This window comes from Amphibalanus amphitrite, unplaced genomic scaffold, assembly GCF_019059575.1.
Source record: "Amphibalanus amphitrite isolate SeventyFive unplaced genomic scaffold, NRLGWU_Aamphi_draft 000139F_arrow, whole genome shotgun sequence".
Classification (NCBI taxonomy): Eukaryota; Metazoa; Arthropoda; class Thecostraca; order Balanomorpha; family Balanidae; genus Amphibalanus; species Amphibalanus amphitrite.
In genome coordinates this window covers 777,140-803,294 of record NW_024881634.1, presented here as the reverse complement: position 1 = coordinate 803,294, position 26,155 = coordinate 777,140, and the positions used below count along the sequence as shown (strand labels likewise).

General features: G+C 50.1%; 2 protein-coding genes across 3 annotated transcripts in view; one reads left to right on the top strand and one right to left on the bottom strand.

Moving 5' to 3' along the window:
- The window catches only part of LOC122382450 (NADP-dependent malic enzyme-like), a 35,967-nt gene extending 19,419 nt beyond the window's left edge, over positions 1 to 16,548 (bottom strand). The window contains exon 1 of one of the 2 annotated variants that reach the window (XM_043367764.1): positions 16,283 to 16,548. The gene's annotated coding sequence lies outside the window, so the exon portion shown is untranslated. The remainder of the gene's footprint in view (positions 1 to 16,282) is intronic. The other variant, XM_043367766.1, reaches the window with a different exon arrangement.
- LOC122382423 (uncharacterized protein K02A2.6-like) lies at positions 1,585 to 22,831 on the top strand. The gene is made up of 3 exons (XM_043367704.1): positions 1,585 to 1,602; positions 17,876 to 21,800; positions 22,824 to 22,831. The coding sequence occupies exons 1-3, from the start codon at positions 1,585 to 1,587 to the stop codon at positions 22,829 to 22,831; spliced, it is 3,951 nt and encodes a 1,316-aa protein (XP_043223639.1).
- The last annotated feature ends 3,324 nt before the right edge of the window (positions 22,832 to 26,155 follow it).

The window sequence follows — 26,155 nt, the reverse complement described above, 5'->3', positions numbered from 1 at the left end:
AGCTCTGTGCACCGGTCGAGCGACACGGTCGGCTGCAGGGTGGGCTCCTCAGGCTCGAACAGCAGACCGCCGCGCACGAAGCCCGTGTACGGGTTGCACATGGCGATGGGGACGCAGACCAGTGAGGTGGAGCAGGTACGTGTCTGGTGACCCAGAGGACCCGAGCCGCCGCCGCCCGGGTGGCGGTTCAACAGCTGGCCGGACGCCAGAGGAACGGACGGCTGTCCGAGGTTAGAGCCGGTCTGTGAGACTGTGGTGGGAAGACCGCCCTGAGACGGCCCGAAGCCGGGCTGCTGGGGAGTCTGCTGGGAGACGAAGGTAGACTGCGGACCTGACGGCCCGAAGCCGGGCTGCTGGGGAGTCTGCTGGGAGACGAAGGGCTGCTGGGGGGTCTGCTGAGAAACGACGGTAGATTGCTGGCCAAGTCCAGGCTGCCGACCGGTCTGGCTTGAGATGAAAGTAGACTGCTGGCCTGACGGGGCAAGTCCGGGCTGCTGCTGAGGGGTCTGCTGAGAGATGAAAGTAGACTGCTGGCCTGACGGGGCAAGTCCAGGCTGCCGACCAGTCTGGCTTGAGATGAACGTAGACTGCTGGCCTGACGGGGCAAGTCCGGGCTGCCGACCGGTCTGGCTTGAGACAAAGGTGGACTGCGACCCCGAGGGACCGAATCCAGGCTGCTTCTGGGTCTGACTGGATACAAAAGTAGACTGCTGACCAGTGGGGTTGGATCCAAAACCAGTCAGTTGACCGCTGGGACCAGAGCCGGAACCGGTGCTGTGCTGGAAGCTCGTCTGCGAGCTACTGTCGCTGCTGCCCTGCTGGTAGTACTCACTGCTGGAGCTGGAGAAATGAAAGGAACTGGCTCCGTCCTGTCCACCGTTCAGGAACACGTTTGAGCTGTAGTCGGAGTTGATCGGCGCCTGTCCCACCGGCGCCTGTCCCACTGTCGCCTGTCCCACAGTCTGTGAGGACTGCGAGAAGCCGTTGCTCTCGAACTGGCCAGGGTTATCCAGGAACATGTTGCTGGGCCGCTGCAGGAGAGGTCCGTTCACAGACTGAGCCACGGCCGGCCTCTGGATGCCCGTCGCCGGCTGGCTAACGGCCGAGCTGCTCTCGTAGTAGCTCGACTGGGACTGCTCGTCAGAGGACAGTGAGACGACACCGGATGAGGACGGACCGGACACAGTTTGAGTGGACACGGACTGGCTAGGCAGGCCGGACGGAGCCGGGCCCGACTGGGAGGACTGGGAGATGACTGAAGAGCTGTGACTGCCGCCGGGCAGGACAGGCTGGACGCCACCGTGGACTGGGCCAGAAGCGACCGGCAGGGAGCCGGATGGCACGGCATCTCCGCAGCAGCCAGCGCCGTTCGACTGCTGGGAGAAGCTGCTGGTACTGTCCGACACCTGAGTGAAGCCGTCGTCGCCGACGTTGGACGCGATCGGCGCCTGAGACACCTCATTCAGCTGTGTGGGCGCCGAACCGAAGTCGGTCGTCGGCGTCTCGTAGAGTCCCGAAGGCGGCGGGATCTGATAGGCGGCGGCGGAGGCCACCAGGGCCACGAGACTGAGCGCGGTACACCTCATGTCGGCGAGTGATCAGGTGAGAATGCCGCTGCACACCGTCCGCCGGCTCTTATAGCGGCGCGGCCGGGAGATGCTCCGTGGAAATACCCAGCCGGCCCGGAGCGGTGGGGCGAGGCGCCGCTTCCGCCGCCGGCCGGGCGCTGGCCTCTGATCACCCGACGCTGCACGACTGCAATTCTGACCGACCGATTGGCTGGGCGGTGCACGGAACAGCGAGTAGGCGGTCTGGTGTCTGCTCTCTTACCTACGTATTCTGTCACTCTGCTCAAAATTAAGTTATTATTTGGATACCTACTATGCCGACGTCGCCTCCTCTCACATTTGCCGACGCTTTGTTGACTCGACATTTCTACTTAGAGTTTAAGTGCTAACTTAAACAGGTCAAAGAAATATATTTGTTTCTGCATGGTTTAGCTTAAGTTTTCATTATTAGCGCAACTTAGCTCAGACTGAGCATATTATTTTCAGTAAAATATCCATAACCTCGAAAAAAGCTCGTTGAGAGATTCGTCCCTTCATTTTGATAAAAATTTATTGAAAAGAAACGAACAACTATTGGGGAGCGCCGTGAAAAAAAAATGCTAGATGCGGTAGATGAAAGAATGATAAAGAAGTTGACTGGTCCAGTTAACCCTATTCCTGGCGGGCTCCGTCGGGACAAGAAACTGGCGGGGGGGGCCGATTCGGCCCCCCCCCCCCCTGAGATCTCGAGAACGAAGCAAGATAGCGACAAACGGTAAACGGCATCGGATACGCATGGACAAGGTCTACAATTTTTACTAAGGTCATTTTCAGGTCAGGTCAAAGATGACGTCACAGGGGTCGAAAAAGTCAAAATGGCGGCGCTAGATATGGAGAGTTTTTCTCGAATAACTTTCGAATTAGTCAAGATAGGAACAAACTAAGGGCATCATCGTGATCCTCTCGTCAATCCGCATCGAATGATATATATGTTGACCTCGAAAGGTCAATGTCAAAGGTTGACCTCAGGTCACGTGACCTCGAGGTCATCATGTATATCATTCGATGCGTCTTGACGAGCTGAACACAATGAGACCATCCACGCGTCTGTATCTTGTTCCTGTACGGAGTTATTGGCCAAAAACCTTTGGTGACCTTTGATGACGTCACATGACCTCACAGCTGCCCAACTGCAAAACAGACCTCAAGGTAGTGAAGGTTGATCGTATATGAAGTCATGTATGGTATATGGGGCCATTCCGACCCGTTTTAGTGGTAAAAACAGGGAGTTGATTTTTCCCCCATTGACTTATAATGGGGAGGTCGCGAAACTGACCTGACCTTAGGTCACCGATATCAAAATTCCGAGATATACAAATTGCACATACTGGCACCCTAACTAAAGCCTGAAGAGAAGAAATTGATCGGTCAAAAACTCTAGCTCTGGCGTGATTGCAAACTTTTCTGAGGTAGGGTCACCAAACCGCCTCTGGTGACCTGACCTGAGGTCAGATCAACTCAAAATTTTCAGACATGTTGCGTAGAAGCCTTATAGGAAAAGTCAGAAAATTTGAGCTTCCTAGCTCAACGCGTTTGGGAGAAATAACCAAAAAACCTCAGGGGGGGCTCCTGAGGCCCCCCGCCAGGAATAGGGTTAAAATGCGTGTAAATTATTTGTTTTTAAAATTCTGCTTTTAAGATTATCTCAAGATTCAAAAATAAGGTACCGGTGGCCATGGATCGATATACATCAGGACGTTTTCTATCCAGAGTCCCCATCCAGAGTTTTACGCCGTTCTACAATTCGTCTCTTGGGCGATGCAGCGATAAACGGTGAGAGGCTTTCAAATGATCGGCAAAAATCACAGAAAATACTTGAGCTTATTTTGTAGGGCTAGGCCAAGTCACCAGAGGTGCTATCATCCATGTTCCAATTTTAGCATTGCTTGACAAATCGACGCATTAGGCGCTCGTAAGATTATAGAAATTATAGGTATGCACACCGTCGGATCTGGCATTTTGAGAAAATACGTCCACCCCCGCAGCGCCCGAAATCGACAAAAATTTGCGGTTTTTTCGACAACAAAACGAAAAGTAAACAACTTCTATTAAAAAGATTTGTTTGAAACTGCACAGCATTGCGTCAGGCATCGAAATCTGATGAGTTTTTCGATTTTGGAAACACATTTTTGGGCATATGCCCCCGCCCCCGCAGCGTCCAAGGCCGCCTTTCTGGATCCACCAGTGGGTATGCACTATCCAGGGTTATAGAAAGGCGTATTTGATATCATTTTAAATCGTTCCTTTAAATTATTCTATTCATCCATCTTAAAGTCGAACTTTTGTAGTTAACCTCAGGTTATGGTCATGATCTGACCGGTAAAGGTCAAGCTGCATACGTAGGCCGTCAGTCTATATTAATTAATGAGTCAAATGTCCGAACTCTAACAAGTTACGAGTTAAACCTGTGACCTAACAAGTTCCGAGTTTACGCTGGCTCAGCTTGGATCAAAAACCTTGTCTGACGTCATATATGACGGCACTGCGGTCGCTTCAGGTTATCGGAGTTCATTGTCAATAACTCCCGAGCATAGGCGAATAAGAAAGGGAAGATGAAATTACTATACGAGCTGCCTAATCAACTGCTATACTCGATGTACTACTCGACCTCCGTCGATGAACTTCCCGATCTGACCGACCTTGACCTGACGTTGATGTCAGTTCAACACCCAACTTGATCCAATTCCAAAACAAAATGTATATGTTGAGTATCCATGACAGGTTGGATGATGATGTAAATAATAAACAAATTATTACAAATGTATTCAAATAGGTATATTCAAAAAGACACACAAAGCTTTCGGTTCATGGAACCTTGAACACTGCTTTTTTTGCACAGTGATCAAGGTTCCATGAACGGAAAACTTTGTGTGTCTTTTTGAATATATTTGAATGCATTTGTAATAATTTGTTTATTATTTACATCATCATCCAAAATGTAGGCATATCATTTGACGCGGCTGGGCGTTGAAAACATAAAAGTGGCAAACTCGTCGCGCTTGGCCATTTTGCTACCAAACACGGAACCCCGACCGTTTGGTCCATGGCATCTACCCCAGAGGTCACTGGTTGACCTGAGACTTTAAAATTGAGCACCAGTCCCTCTGTGTTGCACCGACGCACATTGCTCGTTTTTCCACAGGACTAAATTAGGACGAAAAGGTGATGAGAAGGGATTGCACCCACTCTCTCCCATGCAGAAAGCCGTTTGGCTCATCGAGGGTGAAGTGACGTTATCATAACCCTCCATGTCCATTGTCCGCATCTAAGTTTGAAAGAATAGTACTGAAAAATATATAGTTATTCACTGGTCGCAGCATGCTGGTTTGGAATTTGACAGTGTTAAATCGTTATCAATTTTTATTTTTATTGATGATCTGATGACCGAGGCTTCTAGGACTCTTTATGGAATGTGTGTAAAAAATAATAGATATCCTTTGGGTATTCAGTTTTAAGTCGGTACGTTCAATTTTCCGCCGGCTATGACTTTTTTCTATGCATCTGCCAAAACCTTGGATGGTTTTATCAATCTCCCGGGTGGTCGAACAGTCAGTAGAGGACACGATTAGGGACTGAGTGGACGGCCGACCATGAGTTGGTACTCATCTTTTAGCTCGTGGAGTGATCGTGTCTTCCTATCAATAATGGCTGCGTAAAGGCGACCAATTGCGATTATAATGCTCGTGCGCCGCAAGGGACCGGCTAGATGAGTTAGATAGGCACTGGCACTCAACATTCTGACATCGAAATGTTTCATTAAATTTTTGACCAATAGTGCTGTCAGTAAGAGTCACCGCGAGGCGCTATTTCATTGTAATCCTGGACACTTCAAAATTCTCAGAAGCACGGAGCGTGGATTTTATGAGCAAAGTGTAATTTCTTTAACGCTTTATAACCCTGTGACAGCGGGCTGATCGCTAATGGGCAGTGGCGGATCCAGGGGGGGGCAAAATGGGCATTTGCCCCCCCCAAACGGCATGATTTTAACATTACGCCTATGGACGATGCATGGAAAGAATCGATAAATTTTTATGGTTTGCCCCCCCCAAACCTCTCAGCTGGATCCGCCTCTGCTAATGGGTCCATCGCATGGAGGTCGCGCAGAACCGGTTCCCGGAGTTCCCACAGCTTTGCTGCGTCGCGGCGATTCTGGAGAGCGTCGTTTTGCAGTGACGTGGCAGAAAGACCGCGACCAAATCTGGGCGGCGTGACACTAATCGCGGTTGCTGCGGCTGGTGGCGGTTTGCAGGGAGAATTCGTTCATTGATCGCTGCCCACCCAACACCATCCGGGATCGGCCCCGGGGAGAGCAGAGGGGAGGGGAGAGGAGGAACACTGGCACGTGGGCTGCAGCGGTGTCAAACGGACTGTCGGATCGATACAGACAGGCAAATGAGGACAGGTAGCGAAGGACGCAATTGAATCACAGGCGGCGGCTTGCGGTCAGTGACAACATCTTCAAGACATGAACTGTGGAACAAATGAAGTCAGCTTGGACGGACCATGTCCGATCATTGATGGCGTCATGCGTCACTCGTAAATAATGCAGCCTTACAGAGTTCTCTTGATCATGGCACCGCTCCCCGACTAAATCCGAGACCGGATAAGAGTCTCGGCCAACTTCGCCATTGTGGGAGGATGTTGTTGGTCGCATCCGGTTATTTTGAAAATAAGATAGGTAGAAAGGTACAGTAACTCAACGACGTATTTTCAAAAGAAAGTATATATAAATCTTTTTTTTTTTTGGTCAGGTGAGTAGGTACTGAGGCTACTGTAAGACTTCAAATTTATCAGTGTCGTACAAACGGACGCACGGTTTTTAGCATGGGTAACACAATATATTGCACCTGCCGAAGAATCTCTGTTGAAGAATTCCGCGTCTATTTTTTCCTGTCCTTGGGTCCTTCCTTCACCAGTCACGCCCTCCCGACGTCATAGTTGCATGTGGTCGGACAATCACGGAAACCGGTTACATAATTGACAATGATGTACGGAGCACGTCAGCACAGCACCAAGTGGCTGCCGTCACACCTAAATGACGTCATAGTTTGACTCTTTCCGTGGCCGGCACCGTAGAGCAGGGTTTGGGAGTCGGAGTCGGAGTCGGAGTCGGTCGGAGTCGACAGTTCTGACTGGAATCGGATTAGGAGTCAGAGCCGATTTTGGAAGCCGTAGTCAAAGTCGGAGTTACCGAAAATCCATCGACTCCGCAAGCATGCCAGGATTGCAGAGTCGGAGTCAGAGTCGGTGGGGGTCGATAATTTTGTCTGGAGTCGAAGCAGGAGTCGGAGTTAATTTTTGGAAGTCAGAGTCGGAGTCACGAAAAAGAGACCGGTTCCGGCCACACTGGGTCAGCCTGGTCAACCACAGGTGTGACGTCACAGGTCACCTCCGCCGGCCGGGTGTGACGTCACCGAGCGGCGCTCCGGCGGGGTTTTCACAGATCCGGCTCGGCTGGGCGCGGGGAGGAGCGGGCGGGAGCCAGGTCGTGACGTGACGCCGCGATCCGGCGGAGCGTCCCGCTGTCTGACACAGTGAGAGCCTTCCGCCGCCGGATATAGCCATTGCCCCCTTCCCACCCACCCATTCTTAGGGATAAGCATGACGATCGTCTTGTGTTTGTTGCGGCTGTGCAGAGCTGTTTATTGTTATTGGAGCTGCCAAAATGAATCGTAGGTAGCTGTGGCTGTTTAACTTTGTCCGCAGTTTTTTTCATTCATCAGGATTTCGAGAAGCGGTATGAATATTGATTGGGTGTAGGATACCTATTGCATAGACTCAGTGCGTATGACCACGGCATTTGTAAACCAAATGCTTTCCCGGCCTGATCAGAGGGCACTAAAATGGTTTAATTTTAGGCATACATATGACTTTCTTTTTACTGACTTTGTGACTTCCTTTAATGTAGACTTTTGGTTACCGGCGTCCGACGGACGGAGCCGGAAGTCTTTGCAATGATTATACAAAGTTCTCTGCAATGCCCGTGAATTTGAAGAAGAAAAAATGATGAATAAGAGAACAATAGGAAATGTGTAAAAGAACAATAGATAAATCATCATAGAACGAAACGATGACGACAATCTCCAATATTTCTAATATAGGTTGACAGTTTAAAGACAAGGCATTACTGATGGCAAGATTACGAGTGCTTTTTCTCGAGTGCGCAATATATTGGACGGACAAAAAACGTCTGCTCCGTCAGACTGATATTGGTAGTTGGTGTTATGCAGTAATCTTTATTGCAGTCTCCCCATGATTATTCCACCATGTTTTATTCGTCCTTTACGACAAATGCCGTGCCACTATCCATTCACAATGCCTCGATCCATAATCTGAACAACAATGAGGGAGGTCTTCGCTGTGTTCTAAATCATTTTCTTGGAAAGATGATTTAATCTATTTTTCTTCGTTTCGCAATAACTCCCGCTAAGACACGAGACCGGGCACAACATACAGCACGACCAAACGAGCGAGGATGCATTACAAGAAGACGTGTGGGTAATGATTTTACCTACGCTAATTGTTTTGTTATGTTACTGATGTTAAAATAAACAATAATAGGGAGGAACAGATTTTTTAAAAACTAACTTTCATCTAATAAACACACACACAGAAATATTGAGCGGAAAAACGGTGTAATTGAAAGTACCAAAAGGAACATTTTTTTGGTGTAAAATTACTCTGTTTTCTGGGTAAAAGAACACTTAAATGTGTGTTTTGCTAGCTTCGGAGTGTTTCACTATTGTGTAGGAGAACCGTTTTCAGTGTAACTTTACCGCGGATCTCGCGTTACATTTACGCACAAATATGTGTTTTTGGTAAAAAGTACCAAAAGGAACACTCGCGTGGTAATCGTACACAAATTCATGGCGGTAAATTTACGCAAATATGATGGTTATTTTAACGTTTTTTTCTGGTCAAGCTAATGTTGGGCCCGCAAAATTTGTAACGCAACTCGCAAGCGACACGTGGCGGGACGTTGTCGCCAGCCGCGAGCCTAGCTAAATGGAACAAAACATTATGATGATCAAAGCCTACCCCATGCTGCAAACACGTTTGTTTGTTTGTCGTTTATTGTTAAGAATCGACATCACATCTGACGGAAATAAAAGTTAGATTAGCGCAAAAGTGTCACCTTATCATATACATAAGCTGGATATTTCACAACGCATGGGCGCCGCTACAGGCCGCAGCCACCGCCCATCTCCCGTCAACTGCCCGTAATTAATAAATAAAAAATATGTCATCTGTACGCACTAGTTCACTGTACCAAAATTATCGTTCATTTAATTAGCCATCGGCTCTCTATTGCCTATCTGGCAAAATAATAGTATACCTATACCTAATCAACCCTAGAAAAACATGAAAGTGCATCCATTATTTTCATAACACGACAGCAGTTCAGTTGAAAAATTACAAGCCCACCTTAGCACTCCGACAAAGCTGGATAATTTCCAGTAGCTCCTCCAATGTAGCTCCGCTTCAGATTTCAGACTCGGTCTTGATTGCAGTTATAAGACGATGACCACAATGCAGTATTTCACTTATTATTCACTCATTCACTCATTACTCAGCTTATTATCCAACTAGATAAACACCACAGCACTGTTTTATCTCACTGATCGCACAAGAATGGGCAAACCCACTCTGCGCACTGCAGCCACAGCACTCCCCCGCCGGCCCCCGCGGTCCCCGGCGCACAACTGACAGATTGCGAAAATGGCGCCGCCGCCGTCAGCCTTTAGCTCAAAATTTCGCTAAATTTACACGGGTTGACGTAAACGAACGGTGCTCTGGATGTGTACCGCAATTACCAGTGCGACACAACACTCATTCGCGTATGGATACACTTGCTTTGCATGGAAACATATCAGTTAGGTATTTTGAGCATTTGTTATGCTGTTACATTATCCTGTTTTGCGTAAAGATGCTTGCGTGGTGTAATAAAACTGCCGATGTTTGTTAGTTAACCAATAAACGTCGTATAAAAACAAACTTATTCTTGATGCCTTTACTTATTATGGCGTTGTGCAACGGATACCTTGCTTATTTATCACGAAAATACTTAAACTAAAGATATTTTACTAAGCGAAGCAGAACTTTGAAGCTATTTGAACTATTTACGAGTATATTGAACTTGACATCGCTCAATATTTCTGTGTGTGCATATACCTACACGATCGATTAATAACGAAACACACAGTAATCAGTGCAAATCAACAAGAACTCAATGTACAGTGACAGATTCAAGAATATTGATTTCCAAAATGCACGGTGGCGTATCGACAAGTTGGTCCTTCAGCCGCCCTCTAAAGTGCACATGACAAACGGGCAGTTGGACCACTTTTGGCGTTTGACAATCCGCTGATGGATAACCAGGAAGCGCCTGCTGAGGTCACCGATAGCCATGATCCCGGAGACGGTGATGGCTGCCGAAATCGTGTGCTGACGTCGCGCCAGGGGTCAGGGCGGGGTCACAGAGAGGCGTGCGTCACAGCACGACTGGCGACTGGGAAGAGTTGTGGATGCTGCAGCGAGAAGATGCTCAATGTAAACACGGCAGCGATGGGAAAGTCGAGGAGATCTTGGTGATGCACAAAAATATTTTTTGATTTATTTACAAGTGGATATTGCAAAGACCATGGTACTGTTGTAAAATATTGGGGATAGTAAGTTGGCGAAAGTTTTTGTTTATTTTACGGGCATCACTTCGCGGATGTCAGTGACTGCATCCCGTGAAAACTACCCATAAATCATGGGCGTTTACTATCACCGACAGGCAGCCTGTGACAGGAAAGGAGGGACCATATCCTGCTGTATATCCCCTTTGTTTTCAGATGACGTGTATCGGCTTATGAGGCGTCATCCGTGGTCCGTTCTCGGCGCTTGTCCATGACTAACCACGCCAAGAATAGATACCGCGAGCTTTTTGTCATTATGGTTAACCCGGCAGTTGCTGCACACAAAGAAATATTGACACCGTTAGCGGTGTAATTGCACAGTACATATCTGAGCACTTGAGGAAGGTTAATTTAGTCCCTTCCCCGCTTAAATTACTCGCATTGGCTTCTAAATGAACACCAAGAAGAAGGTAATAGAACACTGTTAGGAGGGTTGGGTGTTTTACTACACCATGATATAACGTTAACGGTGTTAAATTACCCTGAAGCTCTTTTTAAAAGTATGCTATTACTCTTTCGCTACCCCGTTTACGCGGTTAAAAATCACTCTAGAAGACCTTTTCAACAAATAGTACATATCTGAGCAGTTGAAGGAGGTTTTTTTACACCCATGGTATATCTCCGAAAACACTCTTAATCTACTAAAAATATACTTCTACGATTCTATTAATACAACTTTTTTACTTTTATAAACCATACTATAGGTATTAAAACACGAGTGCATATTAAAATAATACCGTTGACTAGTCTTAATATTTCAGGATACATAACATCCGTAGCTTCCTGCAAATGTCCAAACGGCAAACAAAGTGCCTCAACGAATACAAGACATGTTTGTTCGCATGTTTCAAACACTGGTGTCGTAAACCAAGTAGGTATAACGAAATCAAAAATCACTGTTAACGGCTAAGTTAGCACTTTTGCATCTCGCGATGCACAAGCTCAAGGTTTGATTGTTTCGCAAAATAAGACATCCGCTAATAAAACACAAAACAATTTGTCACCTATTGTAGGAGTTGGAACAAAACGCAGAACAGGTGGAACAGAACATGTGTCTTCGAATGCCTTAACAAAGGGTACACCAAAAACTTAAGCAGCAGCAACGCGTGAAACACACTCAATGACGTGGAAACATCCAACACCCGATACATAATCAAATCAAATTCTACTGTCTCAGTGGTCCCCTAACTCGCTAATCCCACAGTAATTTCCTGCGCATAATGACTCGCACTGCGGCACTGGTGTAGTCAACCTATACGAAACAGGAAATCACCATGGTGCTACTGCAAACAAATACCTATCTTGTTATCGTGACAACGGCCTTTAAGAAGTGCAGCACAGCTTTTGAAAGTTTTCAGAAAATTCAGGTTTGCTTTTTCAACAGAAAAAAAAACACAACTCTAACCAAGTGCGTCCGCATTATTGTCCCTTATGAGATTATTGTCCTGTATCAATCACTTCGACGCCGTCTCGTTGGAGTTCGCCACTGTTTGGCTGGCCGTGATCACAACAGCTCATAAGTCCATGCGAAGCTGTCCCACAGCTTTGGCTGACTCTGAAACAAGCCAGACCGCGCTCATTTAACGATCCTTCATGTAATGCCTATTTAGGTACTTTGATCAGTTATTCGATACTTGATTCGCAATTTACTTTCATATACCCTCCGGAAATAAAAACACGGTCTTGACAGGCATTAAGCCTATTCCGGGCGGGGGTATTCAGCTCATACTTGGTGACTTTTCCTAAATATTCATTACGCAAATTTCAGCAAAAAATGTCGTTTCAGGTCAGGTCAGGTCACCAGAACGGGTTTTTTTACCCCACCTCAGAAACGTTTGCAATCACGTCAGAGCTAGAGTTTTTCATGGAGCAATTTCCTCTCTTCAGGTCATCATTACAGTACCAGTATGTGTAATTTTTATATATAAGAATTTGCATATCTGTGACCTGAGGTCAGGTCAGAGTCGTGATCTTTACATTACAGGTGTATGTGAAAATATTGAAATGCGTCCTGCTTTGAGTAAACGAGTCAAAACCATCGGATTCTTTCAGGATTATGATTATCTGATATGACTCAGATGCCATTTACTGACAGGGATACTGGGAAGGGTCATCCGAGGTCATGTGACGTCATCAATAGTTTTTAGCTAATAAATCACGATATGAATGGTGCTAAAGACTTGTAAATGTACCAAACTGTTTGCCTGGTTATGACGCGTTGATTGGTATCCAGCGACCAGCGTGATTTTCTTTGGCCAAATTTTGAAGTTGACCTATTAAAGGGACCCTCCCACCTTCAAAAAAGTTAATGAATTGGCATAAAAGTGATGTAGCGTGAATCACAAAGAGCGAAAATGAACATCTACCAAATTTTACCGGAAAATATTCACCCGTTTTCGAGATATAAGACTTTTATTTTTGTTTACTTTTTGGGAAATCCGCTGTTTCTATGACGTCACATAAAGGTTTTCTTTACGTCGGCATTTGGAAGCAATAGTTTGGTATCAAAGTGCGACAAATATTGCGCGAATGATGCGTTTATCTTATCAAGGTCAACATATGATGGCCAATAAAGGATTCGAGGACAATTCTTCTTATGGCATTTCTTCGTATCGCAATTCTTCGTCTGCAAATCTTCGTCAGGGCATTTATTCGTATCGCATTACTCTGTCTCGCATCAGGGTATATGAAAATCGCCTCGCATTTCTTCTTCAACGCAAATATATGCAAGAGTAAGCATTGAGGGACAAATAAATGCACCGACGAAGATTTGTAGACGAAGAAATGCGGACGAAAAATTGTGCTACGAAGAAATGTCATGCGAGGATTCGTTCGGGTACCATGACATTTATGTGATTTCAAAGTCAAGGTTCACAGCTGATCTGCTAAATCAAGCCAAGAATCCAAACTATCAAAAAACTATAAATATTTGTTTGTCTGTCACAGAGGTCTCAAGCAATATAAGGTTGACATTGTTGAATCAAAAATCTACTGCCACAACTCACATCTCCTGCCTTAGTTTATCATTGTTGTTTTAATTTGCTTTCAAGAGAAACAGAAGCCAGTATCTGATATCACTTCAGATGATTGTTTCAAGATCTGAGTTCAAATGGAAATAAAAGCAAGATCAAGATGAAACAGGGATTATTGCTGTTAAAGTAGTTTGGCCATGATACAACAAGCACATAAATCATTAGCCAAATCAAATACTGGTTGGTTTGTCAAGATTGAGATGTTTGTTGTCTGTCGTCTGTCGAGCTGCTATGAACACTGAACGCTCTCACTCTTACTTTAAAGAGAGTAGTTTAAGTTGAATGGTAGTGAGCTGTAATTAGACAAAGCAGCTATTCAGTGCTCACATCAAGCCAGGCTAGGAAATGGCATCAACTGTGGTGGGAGGAAGCAGGTTCGGCAGCCCTATGTTGTAAACTTCTGTTGTGTCTTGTGTTTGATCAACTGATGTTTCCTGCTCTGTTTTGTGCAGTGATAGTAGCAGGTAACTGCATGCTTGTCAAATTATGTGAATAAACGAATGCATAGCATTGCATTTTTCTCTCCATGCAAGGAACAAGTAAGATGTTGTAGAAAATGTAATAGAGGGCTGCATTGCTGATTTAGCACTTTATCAGAGCTTTATTTAGAATTGCTTTCCTGAAAGCTGCACACAGGCCACAGCACTGAAATTCACAATGTCATAGCTTTTGGCAGAAAAAAAGAAAACACTTACCTAGGTAAAATTGGCTGAAAGTATGGCAGAGCAGGTCTTGATGCGTATGCCCATCCGTGTGCTTGCCGAAGCCGAACTGACTGCAACACATTAACTCTGACCCACCATGGTGGCTGGCATATCCTGAACTTTCACCACTCTAAACAAGACAACTTTCAGCCCTCAGCATTGTATTAAAACACTGTACATGACACTCAAAATTTGTTTCAGTGCCATCCACGGACAACATCAGTCGCCATTCACCAGGCGGCCAGGCCAGTAAAAACAGAATAGATAATAGCTTCAAACCCATGTAGTCAGAGTTACTAGGTCTGCACCTCGAAACAAAATCCAGGTGACATTCACCACGCCAGTAAAAAACGGGTACTTAAGTAACGTGACAGCTTCAAATCTGGTAAGTGGTAACATGTTGGTCGGACTTTACACTACCATATTTACATGGAATAATATGATACCAAACAATAGTGCAACCATTCTGGACAACAAAAGCGTATGATAAAATTAATTTAGAATACTTTAGCAGCATGATTTCCGAGCACAGGCAGGTGTTACCTACCAGCCTTCTCAATGCTCGTAAAACCAACATTGTAGTTTTGATTTTACCTTACCTACATGATGACACACTTGGCTGCAATGGCACATTTAATTTAATACTGTGAAAAGACCAGTTATAACCACTTCACAAGCACAATTGCACCTCATGCCGACATCCTTTTCAGTTTCCAAAGACAGTCAGCAGCGTCTTTCGTCAAAACTGGAAGATCAATCCCCTTTCAACTGTTAACATCAAAAATATTTCTTCATGGTGTGATCTCCATATGGAAACCTTGCAGGAAAAGAATTAATGTCAATTGTCAGCTCTTCAAATTTCTTTGGACTTTAACTTGCACTACCATATCCAGTTTGCTTTGATATTTTGTTTTTTATTCCATGTTGAAGTTGAACACCAAGCTCCAGATATAGCAGGCAGCTTGATTGTATTTAGGGCCTTGGCTTGATCATCTTCGGCCTTGGTATAATATCAGTCCAAGTTCCAGTGGTGGGTATCTTCTAATATTCAAATTAAAATCAAAAGCAATATGCTTCAGTGGCGGCGCCACGAATTTTCGCCAGTGGGGGCAAGCTTGAGGTGACCCACTTGTGTCTGGTACCCCGATCTGCAGAATCCAGGAGCACCTTGCTCCTAGATCTTGTCATTCAAAATTACCATAGTTTTGTAGCCTTGTTTGCATCATCACATCCTATAGTACCTACCTATCATGAATATTCCACAGGTCTTTTGTTCGCTTTTCAACATCAGCCAAATTTTGTGGGGGCAAAAACATAGTCTTGCCCTCACGGCCTCCTGTCAGTGGGGGCAGTCTGCCCCCACTGCCCCCACGGTGGCGCCGCCCTTGATATGCTTTCTCAGCGCCGACGACGGATTTCACGTTGGTAAAAAAGGGAGCTCAAGGTCAGCAAAACTCGGGTTCAAGGAATGGCGGGCGTTGAAATGACTGCTGACGTCATCAAAAAACCGCTAATGGTTAAGAGATAGGGACTACGCTGGTCCCACCCTGCAAGTAAAGGGAAGAAATTTCTTGAACACCATAAAGCTGCGGGGGTTGCGACCAGGATAAATGGTGGTTTCTGAGCCTGGCCGCAAACTTGGCTATCTCAACTCAAAACTAATGTTAAGGTGGGATGGTCCCTTTAAGGTCATGCAAGTGTAGCGTGTGCCCACCGGGAAAGAAAGCAAGAACCTAGACCAAGATACAATAACGAGAATGAGATTTAGCGAAAACAAACAGACAGTCCCGAAACAGAGAACCAAGGGCCCTAACGCAGCGAGCCGGCCGCAGACCGCGCCCGTCCGACTCCGCGCTCCCGCTCATTCTACTCGCCGCCGCGCGGCGCACCCCGTCCGCCCGACCGCCCGGTCACGTGACCAGTGGGCGGCCTCAGGCGGTGGCCGTTCACCGGTCGGCTCGGCCGGCCGGCGCGGTGGATCACCAGCCGGCCACCGCCGCGGCCAGCGACGCGACACTAACACTACACAAGTTGAAGTACCTGTTTCAAACATTTTATTTTTGATGACCTCTGGTGACCTCAATATTGACCGAACCTAAAAAATATATATCAAAGTTGTAGGTCTTTCAACAAACTATCAAACGCCGTTTACCATTTGTCGCTCCGATTACTGGTTTTTGAGATCTAAAGGGGGTCGAAAAGCCCCCCGCCCGATTCCGAACCTTCCAGAGCCCTCCCGGAGTAGGGTTATAACTTACCTTCGCGACAGGCGCACTCAGAAAAAGCTCCCGCAACCGGACGCTTCGAAACAGTGTAGCCTCCTCCACGTTTCCGCCTCAGTCATCCTGTTACTGCTGTATCTGCAGTCTGCAGCCATGCCATTCCACTTCTATTCTCCACTTAATCTCCACAATATGCACCGCACAATTCGATAAACACCACTGATTCTTCATGATCTGAGCACTGCCAATGCGCTCACGCCTCAGCCGACCAGACTGAGAAAAATGGCGGCGAACGCGGACGCGCATTCGTCCTTTTGCGCATGCGCGAAAGGAAACCCCCGTAAGCTATTTTGAGAATACCTCCATGGATATTTTACACCTTTAAGAAGTAACGGGCGTCTTTTAAAAGTATTTACAAGGTTATTGTAGGCCTCAAGGTGTAAACGTACCGCTTTGATGTCGGTTTAATACTTTCTTCGGTGTACATAAACTGATCCCATCTTTTTATAGTCTAGATATACTTCTTGTACCTCAACGGTGTTTGATAAACTAACCACCTTCATTTTTACTTCGATAAAAAAAGAAGGGATGTGCTATGGAAGTGTGCGATCATTCTTTTGATACCTAATACCACTCACTTTAAATAGTGTATTCGGCGTAATTGTAGTCTCTGTACAATATTCATGGAATACTTTGGTGTAAAATAAACCAGCTCGGTGTTAATATTTTTCTGTGTGTGGGGTATTTCGCCACCCACCGTTTGCTGGGGGGGGGGGGGGCGTTAAACGCCCCCAGCCGATAACTCGAGAACCAATAGGCGCAGCGAAACGCACGATGCGGCAAACGAAAGAACGCGACGAGACGCTTCAGATGAGTACTTTAAAGTTGAATTTTGAGGTCACAGGTCGGGTTAAGGTCAGGTCAAACACCTGAAATCGGGCTTTCAGTAGCATGGACTTCAGGATTTCGCAATGGGCGCCTCTCGTCATAAACTCTGTCAAAACGGTGCACAATCCATCATATAAGGCCTACAAGAGTGTCCGCTCCATGTAGGGGTCAGTCAAGCATAGGTCAGGGTCAAGGTCAGGTCAACCGGGCAGGCACATATCCCCGAAAATCAAAACTGATATTCGCAGCCTGTGACACAAGTTTTATGGGTAATTTGGGGCGTAGAACACGATGGTGGCATTCATTTTATCATATGTGTACGTGTTTGGCTAAAAAAGTTCAATTTAAGAAATACATGTGTAGTGTTCGCTATATGGCAGTAGTTTAGCGCTTCTGACACGACCTCACGTGACTCCGCCATTTTGTGTAAAATAGAGTTTACGTTCCACCTGGCCATTGTATACAACAGATATCAGTTCGGATTCCATAACACTACATTTTGGCGACTAAGCACGAGATAAGTGCGGACTCTAGTGGAATCGCGTGTCGCGAATTTCCGTGTAACTTTTTTTTTGTGTTTCGGCCCGCGGTACGGCCATGAGCGGCGACAGTGGACCGCCCCTACCCGCGCCGTTTTTGCCCCATCCCGGGACGCCGGCCGTCCCGTGGAGGAACTGGGAACAAAAATTCGAACTTTATCTGTTGGCCAGGTGCGGCACGAGCCCCCTGCCCCCCGAGCAGCGGCGCGCTCTGCTTCTGTGCGCGATCGGTGACGAGGCGTACCGGGTGTTCGACACCCTGCCGCCGGTTGCGAAACGTGACGGCGAGGATGACTACGACGTCACCCTCCGCCAGCTCCGGGAGTTCTACACTCCCAGGACCAACGTCATCGTGGAACGATTCCGGTTCCGACAGCGAGCCCAGACCCCCACAGAATCCACAGCAGACTTCGTTGCTGCTCTGCGCGGCCTGGCTCGCACCTGCCAGTTCGGCGCAATGGAGTCGGAACTCATCCGGGACGTGGTGGTGGAGAAGACCCCCCACCAGCGCCTGAGGGAGCGACTCCTTCAGGACAGGGACCTCACTCTGGACAAGGTCCTGAGCGTCGCAGAGACCTATGAGGACTCTCTGCGTGAGGCTGCAGCCATCTCCCAACCAGTTGCAGCCCCATCCGTGGCAAAAGTTACGAGGAAGCCACAACAGAAGCGACAGCAGCAGCAGCAGCAGAGCGTCAGCAGCGACTTCTGCACCAACTGTGGACGTGAGGACCACGCACCCAGGGATGCTGCCTGTCCAGCCCGCAGAGTGACGTGCCACTCCTGCGGAAAGAAGGGCCACTTCGCCAGCTGGTGCAGAGGCGGCAGTGGAGCAACCCCAGCAAGGCCAGCTCCACGACAGCACCACAAGGCAGTGAAGGAGCTGAACGTGCTCTCCTGTGCTGCCACCACTGGGTCACGCCTCACCTGTACCGTCCAGGTGACTGCAGGTGACGTCACACAGGAGGTACCCCTCCAGGTGGACACGGGTGCCACCTGCTCACTCCTGAGTGTGAACCGTGCCAAGGAGCTGTTCAGAGGCGTGGCGTTCAGCCCCTCCAGCTCACGGCTCTACGGCTTCGGCCAGCAGCCGCTCTCAGTCCTGGGAACGCTGCCTACCACGGTGACCTACAATAATCAGGCTGTGCCAACCAACTTCTACCTGGTGGACACCAACAAGACGGAGGCCATCATGGGTATGGACCTGCTGCAGGCCCTGGGAGTCACCCTCCACCCAGCCTCGCACAGCGTCTACACGGTGGCAGGCTCAGCCCCGTCAGAGCTACCTGCCATCAAGGGCTACGTGCACCGCATCAAGCTGAAGCCGGACGCAGTACCAACTGCCTACAAGCTGCGCCGGCTGCCCCTCTCCGTGCGAGAGGAGGTCTCAGCAGAGCTGAACAGTCTGCTGGAAGCAGGCATCATCGAGAGGATTGACTCCTCTCAGTGGATCAGCCCGCTGACCGTCTCAAGGAAGAAGGACGGCAGGATCAGGGTCTGTGTAGACCTGCGTGGGCCGAACAGCCAAATCATCCCAGAGGTTCACCCACTGCCCACGATCGACGAGCTGGAGTCCAAGCTCTGTGGCACCCTCTACAGCAGGATCGACTTGAAGTCGGCCTACCACCAGCTGCGTCTGCACGAGGACTCGCGTGACATCACCGCCTTCCTCACGCCAGACGGCCTGATGCGCTACACCAGGGTCCCGTTCGGCCTGGTGTCTAGCGGCAGCGCGTTCCAGAAGCTGCTCAGTCATCTACTGCAGGGTATCGACGGCTGTGGACACTATCTGGATGACATCCTGGTCACCGGCCGTGATCAGTCCGAGCACGACAGGCGCCTCCGCACCGTGCTGGACCGCCTCAAGCAGGCAAATGTCACCATCAACACAGAGAAGTCCTCCTTCAGCCAGCCAGAGGTGGAGTTCTGCGGTCATCAGCTCTCCAGGCACGGAGTGGTACCTCTCCTGTCTACCACCAAGGCCGTGGCCGAGGCCCCGCCTCCCACCAACGTAAAGGAGCTGCGCAGTCTCCTGGGCTCAACCGGCTGGTTCAGCAGGTTCGTGCCTCAGTACTCCGCTGTGGTGAGACCCCTCGCCATCATGCTGAAGAAGGACGCCACGTTCCAGTGGACCAAGGAGGCCAACGACGCCTTCAACGAGGTGAAACGGCTCATCTCAGCCAGGCCGGTGATGAAGCCCTTCAGCGCCCGCCTCCGGACGATCGTGACGACCGACGCCAGCGACCGCGGCGCCGGTGCCATGCTCACTCAGATCCAGCCGGACGGCGAGGAGCGGCCAGTGGCGTACTGGTCCCGCTCCTTCACCGACGCCGAGTCGCGGTACTCCGTCTCTGAGAAGGAAGCCCTCAGCGCGGTCAATGCTGTCGAGCATTGGCGGACGTACCTGTGGGGCCGTTCATTCACCCTGCGGACGGACCACTCTGCGCTCACCACTCTGCTCACGCCGAAGACGTCCAACCGCGCCGGCGCGCGCATCGCCAGGTGGCAGTCCCGCCTGCTTCCGTACTCGTACACAGTGGAGTACCGGCCCGGGCGCAGCATCCCAGTGGCTGACGCCCTGTCGCGGCTGCCGCTGCCGGACACCGGCGCCGCCGAGACGGACGGCGACGAGATCGTCGCCCTGCTCACCGATGACGTCAGTGACGTCATCACTGATGACGACGTATGTGCCGCGTCGGCCGCCGATCCAGTCATGGAGCAGCTGCGGTCTGTCATCCGCACCGGCTGGCCCGACGCCGCGCGCCAGTGCACGCCGGAGACGCGCGACTACTTCGCCGTGCGGCACGAGCTGCAAGTCCGCCAGGACGGAGTCGTGCTGCGCGGCCCGGACCGCGCCGTCGTCCCGGCCGCGCTCCGCTCAAAGTACCTCCAACTGGCGCACCGAGCGCACGACGGTGTCGTGCGAACAAAGCAGCTCCTCCGCGACCTCGCCTGGTGGCCTGGAATGTCGAAGGACGCCGCTGCACTGGTCGCCGACTGCCCGTCCTGCCACGCAAAGGACGCCGTGCTGACGCAGCAGGCGCGCCCCGCGCCGCTGCAACCGGTCGAGCTTCCAGACCGGCCCTGGTCTAAGCTCGGACTGGACATCGTGGGCCCGATCCCCGGCGCCCCACCGTCTGCAAAGTACGCCATTACTATGACGGATTACCATAGTAAGTGGCCAGAGGTCGCTCTGACGTCATCCATCGAGACTGATGACGTCATCCAGTTCCTGAGCCAGGCCTGGTCCAGAGAGGGACTGTGTGACGAGCTGGTGACCGACAACGGACCCCAGTTCACCAGCGACAAGTTCCGACAGTATCTGGCCCAGCGCGGCATCAGACACCACACGTCTGCCGTCTACTGGCCGCGCGGAAACGGAGCAGCGGAGCGGCTCAACCGAGAGGTGAAGGTGTGGCTCAAGGAGGCCACACAGCTGCAGTCGCGGACGGCCGCCAGCTTCAGCGGACACGTGCGACAGCGCCTCGCTCTGTACCGAGCGACCCCGCACTGCACCACCGGTCAGTCACCCTCGGCGCTCCTGCACGGCCGGCGCATGCGTCTGCACCTGCCGGTCACCACAGAGACTCCGCCGCGCGACAGCTCGCTACAGCACCGAGTCGCTACCCAGCAGCAGCGCAACAGCCGCGGGTACGACTCGCGACAGGCTGCCCGGCCGTCAGATCTCCAGCCTGGCGACACGGTGCGCGTGCGGCGACAGGGGCACGTGCCCAAGAACCAGAGTCGGTTCTCCAGCCCACGCCGAATCGCCAGACAGCTCGGCCCGGCGACCTTCATCCTGTCCGACGGGACAAAGAGGAACGCTGCACACCTCGCCCGCATCCCAGACGCGGCGCCGACCGGCTCAGCACCGCCGAGCACCGACGGGCCGGAACCGCCGCCGCCGCCGCCGCCGCCGGCCGACCCGGCTCCTCCGAGCTCCGGCGAGCCCCAGCCGCCATCGCCGCAGCCGACAGCGTCCACCGCGCCACCTGCAGCGCCGACAGAGAGCGCCCGCCCGTCAGATGTCGCTGACGTCGCGCTGCCGGCCGCCACCGGCGCTGCTCGCGACCGGTCCCCCGGTGGGCCGCGCCCGCCTCAGAGGGCGCCCGTCGGCGGCACCCCGCGCCGTGAGTTGCCGGCCTCCTCCCGAGGACGCCGCCGATTCTTGCCGCGCCGATTTACGTGATCGGCGAGAAGTGTAACTTAAAGGGCCGGCGGGTGTAGTGTTCGCTATATGGCAGTAGTTTAGCGCTTCTGACACGACCTCACGTGACTCCGCCATTTTGTGTAAAATAGAGTTTACGTTCCACCTGGCCATTGTATACAACAGATATCAGTTCGGATTCCATAACACTACAACATGTATCATGGTCGTGAAGTAGTCACGAGAAATTGCCAAAATTCAGTTCAAGATTTTGGAAAATGCGGAACAATAATCAATAATTATTGATTATTGTTCCGCATTTTCCAAAATCCGCCGCTCTTCGATTATAATCGAAGATAGCCATTTGATTGTTCATGGTATTGGCAGTCTAATGGCGTTTACGGCATGTCTGTATGTCCATTCTGTGATTTTATATGATTTTTTTTGAACATATGCCGTTTTTGGTCGAAAACTCAGAAATCATGACGTCACTAAAACCTCGATATCTCAAAAATTTTCCGACCGATTTTTTGAAACTTTGTCACAATAAACTTTAATCAATTCCCTACAGGTACCCAAAATTTGGCGCGCCTGCGGCGCGCCGTTTTTATGTTATGGCCCGGCGAAAAAAGTGGGGGCGTTTACCCCCCCCCCCCCCAGCAACTCGCGGCGGGTTAAAGTTGTGGCGCGAGTCGCTAATGCATCGTAACAACTAACAGCTAACATGCATCGTTTCCGAATGAGGTGTGACAGCCCCAGGTCACTACTCGTACTCACTAGCACCAGGTCAACAGATCAGTCACAGCCATTGAACATCAAAACAGTTGATGACGCCTGTAATTACGACACCGATATCTGTCAATGTATGAACGCTGAATCCACTGTACGAGCATCGAAACATGACAGGCCGGTTGGCGGCGTAGCCGTAATCACGGAAGGGACGTCGGGAACCATCTATTGCAGCTGGCCCGGATCTGAATTCTGATCGTCCCCGCCCGCTGCGCAGGTAGCTGACAGGTCAGCGCGGCGGGGGGCCTGGCCCACCGCAGTGTCCGGCAGTGACCGCTCTCTAAATGGAGAGAGACCGACGCGGGGTTTCCGACGCGCGGTTCGACGATCTTTCTCTTCTGACGAAATTGCTGGCACTTACAAAAATACAATACCGGCACGTCTGTTAACCGCCAGGTAGGTACTTACTTAACTAGGTATTGATAAGAACAATGCCCCTTGGAAAGTTTGAGTACCTAGCGAGCACTCAGCACGTTATAAATGCTGGGCTCAAGTGTGTGTTTTATAGGAAAGTTATTTAACTTGTTACTTGACACATGTGTGCGCGAAATGAAGGGATGTTTTTACCACAAAATGTAAGATTTATTATCACATTTATAGAGAAAATCGTTGTGTCATGCGGCTAAAATTGGCATGGTTAATGAGTAATGACACATTCGTTTTGCATTCCTTGGTAAAATTTTGTTTCAAGGTCACTTAAAGTCACCAGGCTAAGTTAAGCCTAGAAAAGCTTTGAGATTGTGTCAAACCTACCGCAGGTTATTTCCCAGGGATTTGCAAGAACTGCTACTTGATGAATTGCTCGACAGTAGGAACCATAATGTTATGCAGTTCGTTATGTCTGTATCTCCGGATTCTTTGTTATTTGTGACGTGGGGCAGTGAGGTCAGGTCTTATCATGACCTCATCATGCCACTAAAACCGCGGCTATACGATCATTTTTGGCAAAACATTCGCCATAAACCTAAAATTTACCTTGGGGCACTTGACCTGACCTCAGACGTGACCTCAGACGGTGACCTCAGACTTGACGGTTGGCCTCAGAGACTTGACGGTTGGCCTCAGAGACTTGACGGTTGGCCTCAGAGGTCACCATTTGACCTTAGGAGACCTTTAAATCGGGCATGTTCCAATCGCATGCGTCTCTAATGGCTTACACACTCGTTTTTTTTTCCCGCGGGGCCCTCTATAGCTCAATAAGGCGCAAGACAAACCCGTGTGCATAGGCGCGGGAGCCGGGGGGAGGGGGCAGTGGGGGCAGCTTGCCCCCCAACTCTGGGGCCGTGGGGGCGGTGCCCCCACAGCTTTGAGACGGAATACCACACTTTTTTGCAAATGTTTTCTTTTTTTGTTGAAAAAGCCGAGAGGTGAAAAATAAGTGGCCTAAAACCGGTGATAAAACTAGATTTGGGGGTACCCTAGGTTAATCTCTATTATGGTGCGCCCCCCCCCCCCCCCCCCCAGTCGGAAAGTAGTTCCCGCGCCCCTGCCCGTGTGCGAGGGCGAGTGAGCTCCACCCCTTCCCCCCACCCCACCCCCCAGCCTTCTCGGTGTTCTGCCACCCGGCTCCTTCTGCCCCCGCCCCACCAGAGGCCAGAGCCGTGTGTAGGAAGCCGATAAGTCCTTCAAGGTTTAACACGCTGGGTCCACCGTCCGGCCTCCTTCCTATCATCTCACCACTCCCAGCCCCAATCAATCCTCATTGCCGAAGTGCCGAGGACATTCCGATGATCTTTGCAGTCCCGAGCCCCAGCTGAAGCCAAAACATCATTAGAAGACGCGGACAGTGGCGGCGGAAGCAGGGGGGCAAGGGGGGCAGCTGCACCCTAAAGCTATGGAAAGGGGCGCCTCGAAAATCTGTAGAGGAGGCAGGAAGTTAAGAGGTGCGGCAGCCATAAAGCTGAGCAGTGCGACACCGCAAATGATAAAGGCACTTGTGACACGAAGAGGGTGGCAATGACGTGGGAAAAGTATCTTTTGATATGCTGAAGAGTGGAGGGCATCCTTATCTGAAACAAAGGCAGATGCTGCCGACCCTGTCGAATATAATCTTGCCAGGCGATAAAGGCTAGGAGGGCGCAGCCACTCGAGAAGCGCGCCATGCGGAAGAGGGGCGCCTGCATGCGAAAGAGGGGCGCCTGTGTGTGGGACGAAAAAGAAACATTTATGGAGACGTCTTTGAAGGCGATAGCCTCCGAACGCCAACACGAACATATGAGGGCTTATAGCGTTGCAGGCTCCATGCGACAAAAAGGGGCGCCTGATGGCCGATATGCGAGAGGAAATTAGTTTGTGTAACATTTATCGGGGGCGGTTTGCCGTTTACAACATATGAATGTTAAGGGAGGTCCGAGATTGGGGCCTGTAAAATTGCACTGTCCGTATGGGCGGTTACACCCCTAGTGCTAGGGCGTATTTTGCGTTTTTTTATACTTGGGAGATGATTATGACCAGGAATAGCACTCTGCAAACTTCTATGGGCGCCTGTATAGGGGCGAAACTGATTTTCCAGTGCAGGGACGGCCATCGGCATTGTGGGGCGGCATTCATTCCACTAGGGCGTCTGCCAGTGTTGAAGGGCGGTATTCATTTAAATGGGGCGCCCTTGGTGTTGATGGGCGACATGTATCACCTGGGGAGCCTATCGGAGATTGGGGCGGCATTAATTTCACTGAGGCGCCTATCGGCGTTGACGGGTGGTATTTATTCATCCGGGGCGCTTATCGGTGGTATAGGCCGGCATTCGCTTCACTGAGGTGCCTATCGGTGTTTTAAGGCGGCAGTAAATCCACTGGTGTCTGGGGCGCCTACCGGCGTCGAAAGGCGACATTCATAATGCATTTCACTGGGAGGCATATTGGTGTTGATGTGTAACATTCATTCTCCTTGGGCGCCCGGCAATGAGGGGGCGGCATTTATTCCGTTCCAGTGGCAGGGCCGGGCGTTGGCTGGCCGGACTGAGCTGCTCCATTCCTACTCTTATGTGACGGCGAGACGTTAGACCATGAAGTGGGTTGGCCGGTCCGAAGAAGACGTGCGGTGCCGGGACAGCAGTGGTCCTTGTGCCGCGTGTATGCGGCTGGTGGGCCCAGGGGGCCTGTACATGTCACTGGCGGTCCGTGGGAATGGTGTGAGCAGCTGGCGAGCCCGTGGGGTCTGCGCGTGCAGCTGTCCAGTCCGTAGGACCAGTACCTACTTACGTGCGGCTGGCGAGCCGGTGCGGCGTGCGCGTGCAGCCGACGCACAGTGGGCCGGGCGGCCGCCAGGAGCGCTGGAAATTATTTGCGCTCGAGTTATCGTTCAACTGACTGTGAAAACATTTCATTTACAACGTTTAGCGAGATACCACACCAATAAGATGTAAATTCAAGACTTCTAATACCATGCATGCATGCATGTTGCAATTTGCATACACTGCACTTAGTTTACTGAGGAGTTCAAAAGGCGTCATTCCTGGTAAGATTTTAACACACTTCCCGGCACTCACAGTTTCTCCATTAATGACCGACACATGAATTGGTCAAGGATACAATCTTCTCTCTCTCTCTC